Source organism: Oryza sativa, chromosome 10 (assembly GCF_034140825.1).
Source record: "Oryza sativa Japonica Group chromosome 10, ASM3414082v1".
NCBI classification, from domain to species: Eukaryota; Viridiplantae; Streptophyta; class Magnoliopsida; order Poales; family Poaceae; genus Oryza; species Oryza sativa.
In genome coordinates this window covers 22,956,019-22,970,638 of record NC_089044.1, presented here as the reverse complement: position 1 = coordinate 22,970,638, position 14,620 = coordinate 22,956,019, and the positions used below count along the sequence as shown (strand labels likewise).

Sequence of the window (14,620 nt, the reverse complement as noted above, 5' to 3'; positions counted from 1 at the left end):
TTTAGGGCCCCTTTGAATCGCAAGGTAGAAAAAACGGAGGAATAGGAAAAACATAGGATTCTGACAGAAATTGAAGTGTAAAACAGAGGATTGCAAAACACAGGAATGATCGTTTAATTGGAGTGCAGGAAAAACGCAGGAATCGGATAAGAGATAGACTCAAAGAAAATTTTCCAAGAGGTTGGAGCTCTTGCTAAATTTCCCCCAAAATCCACATGCAATGTGCCATTCCATAGGAATTTCATAGGATTTAGAAAGCTTCAATCCTTTAAATTAAAGGGCCAAATAGTAAAATTTACTATAGGATTTAAATCCTATAAAATTCCTATATAAATCCTTTGATTCAAAGTCCCTTAGTTTTGCTATCTTTGTACGTAAAAGATCGTATTGGTAGAAATGATTTTGTTGAAGTATCATCTAGTTGTCACGGCTATTTCTTTTTCATATATTTTGTAGAAGGGCACAGTATCAAAGTATTACATGTAACAGCGACTTTATGCTTCAGTTATGCTTCACGGTACTTTTTTTTTCCTTTTCATTCATATGCTTACAGCATGAAAATATTGGATGAACATAACACGTGCATTGACTCATCCGTTTTCAACACAAACAGGTAGACCACACAACCATAAGAATCACAAAAAATGCAACTAAACTATGAAAAATTAGGGGCATCTTTCCATGATGAGATATAAACCACATGCCCTGTCACACTAACAAAAGCAGATATACCAAAAACATTTGCCGGGACACAATGATTTCTGCAGGACTACAGCCGAGAAGAACAAAAGCCATCAAAACATCTATTGCTGGCTCAGTACAAGGATGGCCCAGGGATGGATACAGGGCGGCAACAAGCCTATCGACTAACTGCTTAGTACCGGTAAGATGACCCATATCCACCGAGACCTGAAGACGAATATCCACCCCCATCCATGCTAGAATACGATGGCAATGACGACGACGGATAGGTCGAGCTGCCATACTGTGAATAGCTTGGCCTATATACTGGATCTAATCCTGCATAGCTGCTCCTGACAGAATCCCTATGTGCCGCCAGAGAATCCTGAGGGAGGAGGACATGACATTAGAGATTTTTATGGCTGAAACTTGAAAATACAAAATTTTAAGGAGTATATATATGCCATGGTATTACCTGGATGAGTTGATAGGCAGCTTGTACTTGTGATGATGTCCCCTTCATTTCAACAGTAATATCGTCAGGGCTCCCCAAACTCTCTTGAATTGTGACGACTGCACCACTGTTAGCTCGTATGTATGCAATATTTGCTCCTTTCACTCCAATTATGTCTTCAGCGTAGGTAAGGGGAATTTGCATTGTTTGAGTTATCTGCGTGCCACGTGTTCTAGTCAGTAAACAGTACGAGGAAATAAATATTTGTACTGATAAATAATAACTGGCAAACATATATTAATGGATAGGATGCATAATCAAAGGCAAAAGAGACTCAAATTACAACAGATTTCAAAATCAAAGAACCACATGAATCATGTTTGTTCCAGCAAACAGCTCATCAGAAAAAAAAAATGAAGATGCATGTGAAACCCAAGATCAACCATACCTGTGAAAGTAGAGGGCCACCAGGTCCACCACCATGTATTCCAGAGGTTCGTAATGTTGACAAGGCAGGATCCCGCCCATAAAGCGAAACACCTGAGCGATGAATATTGTGGTCTATCAATGGTTCCCGTTCGAGAAACAGAGGGTCTCTCTTCATTGGAAGAATATATTCATCAACCACAGGAGGTGGTTGGTTTATTTGTGCAGAAACAATTGAAGGATGTGATATATCAGTCCAAGCATCAGTGCTGCGATCTTGAGTTACTGTAGCATTCTGAGAAACAAATCAGAAACGGCATATATTAGGATTGATAAGAAGGGTAAAGTAAAACATGAGATAAATGTGCTTACAGTCTTCTCAAACAATGGAAGTACACTATGGTCAACCAAAAACTTCCGGAGATGATTAGAAACTGCTTGAAGTGCTTTTAGGACTTTCTCTGTTTCCCCCTGGATCTCAACTATCCTTTCATCTTCAATTACATAGAAAGGTCGCTCTCGCTCATCTACATAAATTTATAAGTTGATATTATATATTGCTGTCACTTTTCAGGGTAATTGAAAATTTTAGAGGGTGTTTAAGTACAATACCATCAACACGCATTTGTTTGTACAAAATTGTACTAATTCATTTTTGTTGATCCCTTGATATCTTTCTACATCTAGAAAAGTTAAGCCTTTGGGTTTTCTACGCAACAATGTTATGTGCTAATTTGAAACTTTTCCCACAATATTTTCTACTGACTGTGACCAAGAGTAGAATGGACATGATACGTTCTTCCATGCAAGAAGACATGCAAAGTGCTCTACCACGCTTTCTTTGAATAAAATACGCATATCAAGACCATGGTTAATACTAACAGGGGAAGACTTCAAAATATCTATTACTTGCTTAAAGCCTTAAACCCATACAAACAGTATAAACAAAGGATCACAGAATAATGCACAGCAAGCCCTGGTGTAAAATCAAACTTTTACAGAAATTTTAACCATCAAATTGGCACAAAGGCAATGGTGTATTAACATGCTATGCATCAAGCGAGAGTACATTACCTATTGATATAACCCGTATTGTAGCACCAGTGCCCTCTTGGATGGCCTTAATTGAAGCACCTTGCTTCCCAATTAGGTTAATTGCCTGAGCTCCAGGAACCAACAAACGGGCAGCACATACACCAGGTGCAGTAGCTGCCTGTGTGCCCTCAGCAGCTCCATCTGTTATACCACTGACACGCTTAAAAACTCTCATGAGAGCATCCATAGCTGGAGGAAGCTCCAAGGCTGGGTCTTCTTTCCCAGACACAAGAACCTATAACCAAGAGGCGTGGGATTGATTCAGTTAGTGAATCCAAAGGATAACATCAAACGACTAAACAATAATGCAAACAACACTAATGTGAGTGCCCAATACAAAATTTCGAACACATTCAGAGAACAGATAGAATGATAGATTATTGCTTTCATCAATTTGAACCAAATTATAAATAAGATCGTTCTGTTTGAGTCACACCAAACCAGGCGAGATACAAATGCAGGAAAACATATTGAATGCCATCTGTTCACTACCCATCATCTTGAGAGATGAACTGCCTACAATCGTAAGCAATAACAAGTCCAATAACTTCAGGATAAGACCACCCTAACAAGCATAATTACAATAAGGCCACCACCACACACCAATACTACACGCAATCAACATCAGCTCTAAATTTGGCTTGAAATTTTAACCAATTTAAGAATAATATAAACCACCTGTCCACCTCTGCTCTATTATTTGACATGACAAAAAATGCAATTAACAATTGCAGCAACTCATAGGCTAACATATATAAGTCAAAGCAAAACAATCAACAAAATTTTTACTGAATATACACCCAACCTAAGCAGCTAACTCACAAAATCTCTAATTCAGAGCACTAAATAACATCTCTAAGAAAAGATCCTACCTACCAGACAATCCAACAATTTAATGTCAAATTTAGAGCTTCTAAAATACTCGACAAATTGAACGGAAAGAACTACATAGGCACTCGATAAACTAACTAGCGCGGGGCACTCACAATGCGCTCGGTGGCGCCGACGGGGCCCTCGAGGACGCGGACCTTGGCCTTGGTCTCCTCGACGAGGCGCTTGATGAGCTCCCCCTTCCTCCCGATGATGCTCCCGACCTTGAGCACGGGGACCACGAGCCTGAACACGCTGTCCCCGGGCCACCCGGGCCACCTCTTCGCCGCCGCGGCCTCCGCCGCCGGGACCGCCTCCTCCCCCACCGCCGCAGCCGCCTCGGCCTCCTCGGCGGCCGGCGCGGGCGGCGAATCGGGATCCCCGAACTCGGCGGCGGCGGCGGCAGCGGCTGGGTCGGCCATGGCTAGGGTTTGGGGCGTCGAGGCGAGAGAGAGAAGAGAGAGAGACTTTGTTGTTGTCAAGTGGTGGGAGGCAGACGGCGACGAGGAGGAGAGGAGCACGAGATCTGTTTGATTTCACACGAGCGGCACTATGGGCCCAGATCTACTAGCAGGCCGGGGTTTACGTTTTCCTGGGCCTACTCGTGTTGCCGTTTGGGGCTCATTTGGATGGGCCGCGATTGAACAAGGCCTTAACATTTAGGCTTTGGAATTCAGCTGTGGCCCACTTGTCATTCTCACATGTGTTACGGTTTAGGAAACGTGCGCGTGGAAAACGAACAGCTAAGGTTGGCAACCTTACTAAACGAGGGAGGTAAGGCGGAAAACTGTGGTTCAAGAAACCTTAGTGTTAGTTTTTTTTAAAAAAAGAACCTTACTGTTGCAAAAGCATTTCATATGGTAATTCTAGTAATGCCAATTTTGTATGTCCGATATAGAATTATACACTTTCATTTTTGAGAAATAGAAGGAGCATGAGAAGGAGCAACGTGTAGGTCAGCTTAGGCTTGGGCCCTACACATGACAACAAATTCTAAAGAAAAAAACATTAAATTTGAATTTTAATAAAATTTTAAAATTACATCGTTCAACTCTCCTGTTTAACAAAATCATGCCTCCGGATAGGAGGATGTGCGATTGATAGAGAAGAGGATATGTGAAACTTTGGATCCTAATCTAACGGCCCAGACTTCGCAAGTTTTAAAGAGCGAAGTCTTATGTATAGAGAGTAATAGTGTCCACTTCAAATAAACACATGGTAGACCGAAGTATGAATGATAGAGTGCCTTTTGTCATCTTGTACTGAGCTGGTCACCCCGTATGAGCTGGGTACGATCATGTGCAAGTGTTTCTAGCTTCCATGTTATCTGATGGTGATCTACTGGGTGGTACTGTAGTAGTCATGGTTGTACACAACTAGTGTAGGAAGCAATATCCTAGACTGCCAGAGGTCACTGTTTCTAGACAGGGTATTAATCAAATAGGGTATTAATGTTGGGTTTGATGGAACCATGCCACCCTAATTTTACAAAATTTGAGATATGCCACCCGTATCTCAATGACGTATAGGACCCACATGAGTTAATGACATGTGGGTCAGGGTGGTATATCATAAATTTTGTAAATTTTGTGTGGCATGATTTAAATTTTCCCATTAATTGTTTGATGGTCAACTTATCTTTGCAAGAAAACTGTGCTGCAGGGTTTAACATCAAAAAGTACAGTCTTCATTGTTTTGGGGCTTCTGTAATGTTTACCACCTGCCTATCCTTACAAAATTTGCACCTAATAAGGTTGTGCAAATTTACTGGAGACGGGTTAAATTGATTGTTGAGTTTCATGCATCATGCATCGATCAATTTCATATTGTGAGTTCAAATGTTAAGAAAAGAAACTATTTTTACTGTATACTTCAACCCCTAGTAAATCCCCTGTGGTGGTCCTGAGCTCATGACATCCCTGTTTTCACTTCTATTGCATAGGAGCCACAATTAGTGCACTTGTCACTATTCCAGAAGATAAGAAAGGATGGAAGCCATGGAATTCAGAAGACATGTACCAGCAACTCAACAAGAATGATTAAAGGCACACACATGCATTGGCATCAAAGTACATAGATAAAGTTAAGCTCCCAACCAAAATCCATCTCCATTTCACAGGGGAACAACCAAAGCAAATGGAAGCCTTTATGAAAAGCAAATGCCCAAAGAATCATCACTGTCCCTGATGGTTTACTCCTGTGATTCTTTAGGCCACTGATCCACATTGCATGGGCTAGCTAGCTAGCTAGGCTTCACATCACAGGTTCAAATACCATTGGCTTTGGCAGTTCTGGAGTCACATGGTTCAGTACCCACATGCCAATTCTCACCACATATATTTAATTTTGTCCATAATAGTTTTCTACCAATAGAAACGCTTCATCAGCTTAAACATTTACCCACCGACACATCTTCCCCCAAATATATTACACTCTAACAAATCCAATTTTCTTACCATAAGGTAATAGCTCAAAATAAATTATTTTGACCTTTTCATTTAAAAAAATACAAAATACAAACCACATCTGTAATAAAATTGTGTATGCTGTTATTGCCGCAATTAAGAACAAGCTAGTTACAATATAGTATAAGTGCACTAGCTTAGATCACTAAGTACAGCACATTAGCTTAGGATGCACATAACCTTCACCTGGAATGTCAAATGAGCATAGAGACTAGAGAGGGAATCGTTTACTACTTCTCCTTTCTGACTTGGCTGCAATTAAGCCTCACCTCACCTCACCTCGCCCTGCATCACTGGTCATCTCATCAGATCACCATTTGCAACCGCCGAATTTCTTGTGACCGGCATCCATCCATGTTCATGTCCAGCTCACAGCATTAAGGCCAAAGGCATTATATATTACACCCCCAGCTCAAAAGTTGGCACGCAGTGTTTGCCCTCCACAACCACTGCCTTAGCCCTACAAACCTCATGCACACCACGTTCTCTTCTCTTCTCTTATCACCCCTCCTCCTTGCTCTCCACTACTAACATCTGCATAGATAGTATATGACATGATGCATCTACTGTTCATGGTAATGGCACCCTTTAATTACCTGTCTGATATACTCTCTCCGTCCATGAATATAAGCGATTTTGGACTTGGACATGGTCACCAATATGTTATTTTGATCAATGGAAGTATTTTTTAAAAATAATTATTTCAAATAAAAAGAGTTGCATATTATGATAGTTTGTTTAACTCTAATTGCTGTAACATCATTCTTAAGTCATTGATTTTTATTTTATTTTACTGGCAGTCATAGTTAAAAATACTTGACTCAGTATTGTTCTAAAATAGCTTATATTTGTGAACAGAGGTAGTACCGCCCAAGATGCCTCTGCTGCCATGAGAATCTCTCCATCTCCTTGTAGTAGAATCTCTCATCTACTTGGCCCTTTTGGACAAGTACATGAGGTGAATTGACATTGCATTTAATTGTGTTCCTCTCTTTTTTTTTCTTTTCCTTTTTGTGACTCATTTACTTCTGCTCCTGTAACCCCTGATGCAACTCTGGCATGTTTGTTGCTTGCTGTTAAGGCCTTGTTTAGTTCTAAATTTTTTTTCCCAAAAACATCATATCGAATATTTGGACACATGCATAAAGCATTAAATATAGATAAAAAAACTAATTACATAGTTTGCATGGAAATCGCGAGACGAATCTTTTAAGCCTAATTAGTACATGATTAGCCATAAGTGCTACAGTAACCCGCATATGTTAATGCCGGATTAATTAGGCTTAATAATTTCGTCTCGCGGTTTCCAGGCGAGTTATGAAATTAGTCTTTTCATTCGTGTCCGAAAACCTCTTCTGACATCCTGTCAAATATTCGATGTGACACCTAAAATTTTTTTTTTTCGCGAACTAAACTAGTAGGAGAGCTCTGGAGTATGAAGAAAGCAATGGAACTTCTTCTCTTCTGGTAGATCGAACAAAAACAATTGGTTCTTTCTTGCCCTAGTGGACTTTCCATATTAATGGAATTGTACTCCAGTGACATTTATGCCAGTACCATCAACTGACTACTATTTCAGACTGACAACTTTCAGTTGCTCTCTGCATTTATTCAGAGTTTTCAGGTTCTATGCCCATCAAATATATAATCGAAAATTTTCATTTTCATGAGAGATGCTGAGCTGATCATTTTCGTCCAAACATTGAAGAAACATGCCATGTTCTGACCAATAACCCAATTGTCGCCACAATCCCATGATATCTCTCCTACCCTTTTCTTGCCCCTGCCGCGAATAATGTTCAGAAAAGAGGAAAATAAAAGAGAGAAAAAAAAAGGAAGCAAACAAGAGACATGCAATGTGCTGTGACTCACATGCGCACAAGTTAGCATCACTTAAACAATGGCAAGATCCCAAAGCTGATCCACCTATCCATGATCCATCCATCCATCGAACGAACAATGGCGAAAAAAATATCCCAAGAAGCTGACCCATCCATGAACCATGATCCACCTATCTAATCAAAGCTCAATTCTTTCACTAACCACAATTAACTAACACCTATGTACCAAGCACGGTAAAAAAAAGATTAAAGAAAAGAAAAAAGAAAGGCAAATTGACACCACATCCAGTGACAAAAAAGAAGAGCTCTGAACTTCTCATTGATTCTGAACTCCTGAACATTCAGACGGCGAGCTGATGCTGCTGCTGTTGTTGCTGCTGCTGCTGCTGCTTGTGATGGCAGCCGGCATCGTCCTGATCGGACGGACAGCAGTGCAGCCTGGGGAGATCGACGGCGGGCGGCTGCTCCAGGTAGGTCATCTCGCTCTGCAGCACGGCGCAGTAGGAGGCGAAGGCAGCCGGCGTGACATTGAGGTCGAAGGCGATGCCAAAGAGGAAGTCCACCTCAAGATAATTCATCTCCATCAAGCTGATGCCTCCCACCCTCGCGAAGTAGGCATTGTTGTAGCATCTGCATCGACGACGCATTGTGACGGTCATCAGGTTGAATTGTATGCACCGACCAGTTCAACCGAAAGATAAAACGAACCCGGTAAAAAAAAAACATATTCCAAACTACGACAAGAAGAAGAGCATATTCAGAGTTTTAGACCACTGATCAATGATGGCCAGGCCAGCCAGCATGTCACCGAAGCAATAGCTCTTGTCAATGGCGAAACGGACAAAACCGAGTGGCTTGTTTTGAGGGCAATGTGAGCCTGTGAGAAGGTAGATAGGACAAACACACACACACACACCCAAGGTGTCTGTCACTTTGGTAAGAATGGCGAATTTGGTAGTAGAATGGCCGCCGCATCAACCTCGAATTCGACAACTGTCCTTTGGATTTGTGACCAACTCGATGGCTTGGATTTGATGCTATTGCCAATGCCAGTTGGAAAATGCTATTGCTAGGTGAAAAAGGGGATTAGCTAGTAGGTCTGTGAGTGGGGACCACATGCCTGTGGTACAGTGGTGGGGCTGTGCAGCAGTGCTCGTGTGCCAATCAATCCAAAGGGGATCGATCGATCCATCGATTGGTCGATCACATTTGGTTCAAAAAACGAAAAAGAAAAAGGATTGGTCGATCACATTTCGCCAAGCAACATCGCTACTAAAGTCGAATTGTGCGATTGTAAAGAGAAAAAAAAGGTCGAATTATGCGATCATGCTGCTGCTGCATTATGCAACTTTGCTCAGAATTTCAGGTTGATTTAGTTCGATTTGATTTGGCTGGCTAGATAATACAAGAATATGCAACTTTTTTTAATCTAACCGGTGCAAGTGTTTATGCAATTGTGTTTTCAAGATAGAAAAAGAGTTCGTTTTTTATCTACACTTGCTCTTGAAGTTTCAAAATTTGAAATTCAGAAGCTACGAACAAATGCCACCGTTGAATCAATCTACAATTCTGTCGACGACGATCGCAAGCAAGCAACTCTGTCGGTGGCGTTGTCGTGCGTAATTCGCGTGAAATGGGGAATTAGGAAGTAAAAAAAAACAGAGAGAGAGTGGTGGTGCAGCGACGTACATGTCGTCGACGAACTTGACGGCGGTGAGGACGGATGTGATGAGGAGGCGGTGGACGTTGAAGGAGTCGACGGCGAGGGCAGGGCGGCGGCGGAGGAAGCGGTCGAGGTAGATGTAGGCGACGACGTAGCACGACGGGCTGCAGTTGGCGAACCGGAAGATCCGCTCCAGGTACCCTCCGATGGATATCGCCGGCTTCGTCAGCCCCTGGAACGCCGACACCGCCGCCGCCTCCTCCCCCACCGCCGCCGCCGCCGCCGCCGCGTCGTTCCGCTCCGCCACCCGCTGCAGCAGCGACGACAGGATCGCCACCACCCTCGGCACCGCCTCCGCCACCTCCCCCGTCCTCATCGATCGCTCGCCACGAGGAGGAAGGCGACGAGTCGAGCAGTAAGCGAGCGGGAGGAAGGAGACGAGATGGTGGTGGTGGTTATAAAGGGAGGGAAAACGCGAGGAAAGAGATGAAAAAAAAATTAAATTTCTAAGGAAAGATTGGGTCTTTGGGCTTGCAAGTTGGCATGATTAGTCTGTCTTTCTTCTTCTTCTTCTTCTTCTCTCTCTCGAATTTAAATTGAATTTCGCTTTAAAATTTCATTAACTGTACAGATGTATTTGTCGGCTGCACTGCACTAGTCCTTGCAGTGAATTTTGAGCAAGCAGGTAAAAATTAGTTTAAGTCTGGGTTTGATCAGATTCTCAAATTTAGATTATAAAGATGGATTTAATTTTGCTTTAAATTCGTATCAACTGTACAGATGGATTTGTCGGCTGCACTGCACTAGTACGTGCAGTGAATTTTGAGCAACCTGGTAAAAATTAGTTTAAATCTGGGTTTGATCAGACTCTCAAATTTAGATTATAATGATGGATCGGATTTTTGCTTAAATTCGTATCGACCGTACAGATAGGTTCGTACGGCTGCACTGCATTAGTACTTGCAGTGAATTTTCGGCAACCTGGTGAATTAAGTCAGTCTGAATTCTGAACTTGTGAAGTTCTTTTCTTGAGGGTTATCTGAACTGTGGAATCATCTGATTCTTGCAGCTTAATTTATGACAAGAGTGATAAGGTTCGATTCGAGAGCGTGTATTGGTTGGAAGAATTTAACCTTGGCAAGAATGCAGGGTAGAGCACTTTCAGAGCTAACCTGACTTTAGCTGCAATTCTCACAAGATGCACAAAGTCATTTTTCCAGCTGTTAGGCAGCCGAACGATGAATGGATGGATATACATGCACACAAATTCAGCGAGAATTAGGGTGTTTCGCAGTTCTAGCAGTGGGCATTCCGCACGAAAAATTCATGCATGTATTGGCTAATGATGGATCATTTGAAACGGTAATTAACTGATTAGTGGCGCTTCATTTTTTGTTTTTCCTCGTGTATTCCGTGCTGATTATAGGCACCCAGTTAGTCAAAATGTCAGTGTCGTCTTCAGCGTAGTATATTCAGCATCAACAGTGATCAGTTCAGAGATACATTGAACACTCGAAACAGACTGAACTCTGAAACTGAACATATGTGTGTCAGCTTCAGCATATGCAGCAACAGCACAGATCAATTCAGAGATACACTGAACACATACACACCTGAACAACCTGAAATCTTTTTGCGATTACACGACAGATGTAAATGCATGCACAACACTACACACGTAACACCACACTCACACAATGACAGATGCGCCATCTAACACATGCTCAAAGAGACGGGAATCCACAACACATCCCTGATCTTACTAAATTCTATTGAATGCCCACTAGTATGTCTGTAATATTCATGGGCAACAGGACTTGAACCCTGGTGGGATGGGTGGATATACATATCACAAGTGTTTCCCTGAACAACTTGAAATCTTAACATATGTGTCAGAACAGAAGGTGAAAACACCATCAGGAGGGGTGAAAATTTTAATATGGTAGTAATTCAGATTGCTAGGAGGCATCAGAATATGACATGTTTGTGAGGAACAGACAATCAGATTCTGCCATGCAGGCGACAGATTGGTTGGTGATCGATGCTGCAAGGGCACTACTGCAGTACTAACATATACTTACATGTTGCTCATCACGTCGAGGAGCATGCAAGCATGTGATGTTCTTTCCCAGCATCAGGAGCATCATCTCCATTTCTCTATCCAAAATTTCTCCCACAAGAATGTGCCTGTGCCAATGAGGTAGTACAAGTATATTGTGAACTGATCTGAAGAAAGATGCAGATGGATGGAACAGTTTGGACGAAAACTAGTAGAAGAGGGAAGGAATATACCCACAAGAATGCACATGAGAGACACCTTGGCAGTTCATCCAGAATATTGCTATTGTTTTTTGCCCCCTTTTGCGATTTAATAGCCGATTTTATGGGATCCCGTGGTCCAGCCAGACTCTGATCCATGTGATCAGGGTGGCTTAATTTATCACCATATATATAGTTAAACACAAAACCAAAAGCTACTAGAATAATTTTTTTCCAGGTCCTGTCACAGCAGAAAGCCTGATGATGATGATCATGATTCATGCACATATGCTGCATTGCGTCGCCCTCAGATGCTAATCATCCGGTCTAAGTGAAGGATTTAATTATCTCCTTTTGTTAAAGATAGAGAGAAAGTTAGTATAGCTACTAGTAGCTAGCATGAAGCTGCATGACATGACACCCTGATCCCATCTAATGCTGTGATGACACTCATTCAGTGTGCATGCATATGCTCATGTTATGAATTACAAGTGTCTGTGTCTTATCCATGCCACAGGGAGATTAGTAGTAGCATCTTAGAGTGATGCATCTGTTGTTAGATTAGCTGTCAAATTAATTAATTGATTGTTTAACAATGTGAGGGAGTGAGAAATGGATATAGGAGGAGGAGACTTTACAGCGAAAACGCCAAAGCACAGCAATTAGCAAAGCATGCGTGGTCGATCTGTTTCGGTTTGTCTGTCCCTTCCAAGCAGCATGAGGCAAGTGTAGCAGCAGTATTACTTGGCTTGCTGGGTGTGGTGCTGCCCCTAGCTGCGCTGTATTTGTTCCAACTGTCTGATCTCAGAACAAGATGAACAGATACATCTACTACTACTACCCTACGTGATTACAACCTCGTCTCCTCTCTCTTTATTTTTTTTTAAAAAAATTGACAGCAGCACGAGTTCCACATCTCTCTTACGGTTTGAAGAGGGGTTACCATATCTAGACAATAAACTGAGAACAAAATTTACCAAAATTTCCATATCAATGGTATTAAGGAGGAGGTGAGTCTTGAACCCAGGCTAACTAGCCCACTCACATGATGCTAGCCTATAGAAAGACCCATAAGTTAGGTCTTGTTTAGTTTCAAAAAATAATTGTCCAAAAACGTCACATCGAATCTTTGGACACGTGCATGGAGCATTAAATATAGATAAAAAAACTAATTGTACAGTTTGTATGGAAATCACGAGATGAATCTTTTGAGCCTAATTAGTCCGTGATTAGCCATAAAGTGCTACAGTAACCCACATGTGATAATGACAGATTAATTAGGCTTAATAAATTTATCTCGTAGTTTCCAGGCGAGTTATGAAATTAGTTTTTCATTCGTGTCCGAAAACCCCTTCCAACATCCGGTCAAACGTCCGATGTGACACCCATAAATTTTCTTTACACGAACTAAACACACCCTTAACGCACTAACTAGCTTGGCTTCGAAAGTCACCTCCTCCTTAATACGGAGTACCGCTGATATGGAGTATATCCCACTTTTTTTTGCCTGCTCACATAAGGCTGTGTTCGGGAAGTGAGATTGGGAACTCACCTCCTCGCATGCAAAATGGAGCGACGTATGTTCTTATGATTAATTAAGTCTCTTTTTTTTGAAAAATGGATTAATATAAACTTTTAAAGCAACTTTCGTATAGAAACCTTTTGTAAAGAACACACCGTTTATTAGTTTGAAAAGTGTGTGCGGAACACGAGGGAAGGTGAGTTGGGAAAGGTGGGGAAGAACACAGAGTCTTTGCATGGCACGTTTTATTGTTGTCCTGAATTTTCGACTTGGAACTGTCGCCTACTCATATGCTCCTTTGTTGTATTTTCAGTTGAATTTTAGTTTGTGGTTACCATTTTCCATTGTTGAGAGAAAAGGTGAGCATTTTATACTAGGAACCCTACTAGGCTCATGGCCTAGTGCTATTGAAGCCCGAGCTAGAAAAAGGAACAGCGACACGGCCTCTCAGGTCCAATACCAGGGGAAGCAGGAAAGGCCCAAAGTGGCCCACTTATCGAAGAGAAGCCTACTAAGCTCAGGCAGGGCCCAGTATAACTTGATCCATGTAGATTTCTCCATGTACGATTTTTCTAGATGAATTTTGTATGTACCTTCTTCTGGAATACATGATCTGCTTGTAGAGTTTATCGCCAACAAATCGTGCAATCTTTTCGCTGAAAGAAGCTCGTATTGTACTAGCAGAGGAGTAGAAGTTAGTAAGCAGGAACTATATGTCTAATGATCCTGCAAGTTTTCTTTGTTGGAGTGAAACGACTTTGTAAAGCCAGGCTGATTTTTATAAGGTTCTTCAGAGAAAAGGGGAAAAAGGAAGCCTAGGTCTATGCTGTTTTTTGACTGAATGTTGTGGTATGAGAAAGAAAAGGTCGTCTTGGGCAACACAACACGCACGCAGGCTAAAAGTGTCTCATTGTCTGAACTCTGAATAACCTGGGCAACACAACACACACACGCACGCACGCAGGCTAACCTGAAGAAAAGAACAAGCCCACAGTCTGTTGTTCTCGAGTGAATATATTATTTTTAATACAATGTTTTATTGAGTGAATGTTAAGCAATCGTTTTCCTAGATGTCCAGACTCTTCTGATAGTGTTCTTCGACCAAGCAAAGAACAATACCTAGCATCTTTTTTCCCTTATGCTCTCATCTTTGTTATTAGGTTGGTGATGTATCCACCTCCCCGGTTGTTCAGCGAAAAACCGTGATGTCTCCGTTAAGGCACCGGAGCAAAAATCATTAAAAAAAAACTCACTTTTGATTAGTACACCCTTCCAATTTTCTGGGCAAGAAAGCAGGAACCCAATCAAGTGGGGGTTCACTGATTTTAGCACACTGTTCCCCAA

The 14,620-nt window shown here is 41.8% G+C and overlaps 2 protein-coding genes and 1 long non-coding RNA gene across 3 annotated transcripts; all 3 read right to left on the bottom strand.

Moving 5' to 3' along the window:
* Window positions 1–493: 493 nt before the first annotated feature.
* On the bottom strand, window positions 494–4,030 carry LOC4349406 (RNA-binding KH domain-containing protein PEPPER). The gene is made up of 6 exons (XM_015757256.3): window positions 3,643–4,030; window positions 2,636–2,891; window positions 1,934–2,088; window positions 1,584–1,856; window positions 1,157–1,351; window positions 494–1,066 (listed from the first exon to the last, which is right to left on the bottom strand). Exons 1-6 carry the CDS (start codon window positions 3,946–3,948, stop codon window positions 875–877), a joined length of 1,377 nt encoding a protein of 458 aa, XP_015612742.1. The 5' UTR covers window positions 3,949–4,030; the 3' UTR covers window positions 494–874.
* A 3,896-nt stretch (window positions 4,031–7,926) lies between these two features.
* LOC4349405 (cyclin-P4-1-like) lies at window positions 7,927–9,912 on the bottom strand. The gene is made up of 2 exons (NM_001423102.1): window positions 9,522–9,912; window positions 7,927–8,462 (listed from the first exon to the last, which is right to left on the bottom strand). The coding sequence occupies exons 1-2, from the start codon at window positions 9,869–9,871 to the stop codon at window positions 8,174–8,176; spliced, it is 639 nt and encodes a 212-aa protein (NP_001410031.1). The 5' UTR covers window positions 9,872–9,912; the 3' UTR covers window positions 7,927–8,173.
* Window positions 9,913–11,015: 1,103 nt separating this feature from the next.
* LOC136353783 (uncharacterized) lies at window positions 11,016–11,915 on the bottom strand. Its single transcript, XR_010737214.1, has 2 exons — window positions 11,788–11,915; window positions 11,016–11,682 (listed from the first exon to the last, which is right to left on the bottom strand). It is a non-coding gene; the product is annotated as an uncharacterized lncRNA (long non-coding RNA).
* Between the last annotated feature and the right edge of the window lie 2,705 nt (window positions 11,916–14,620).

Bases quoted from the DNA above. Each gene is read 5' to 3' on its own strand.
- LOC4349406 (XM_015757256.3), bottom strand. From the start codon at position 3,948: ATGGCCGACCCAGCCGCTGCCGCCGCCGCCGCCGAGTTCGGGGATCCC. The intron at 2,892-3,642 runs GTGAGTGCCCCG...TCTTGGTTATAG, and splicing joins TCGGCGCCACCGAGCGCATT to GTTCTTGTGTCTGGGAAAGA. The intron at 2,089-2,635 runs GTAATGTACTCT...AAATTTATGTAG, and splicing joins AATACGGGTTATATCAATAG to ATGAGCGAGAGCGACCTTTC.
- LOC4349405 (NM_001423102.1), bottom strand. From the start codon at position 9,871: ATGAGGACGGGGGAGGTGGCGGAGGCGGTGCCGAGGGTGGTGGCGATC. The intron at 8,463-9,521 runs GTACGTCGCTGC...TCGTCGATGCAG, and splicing joins GTCAAGTTCGTCGACGACAT to ATGCTACAACAATGCCTACT.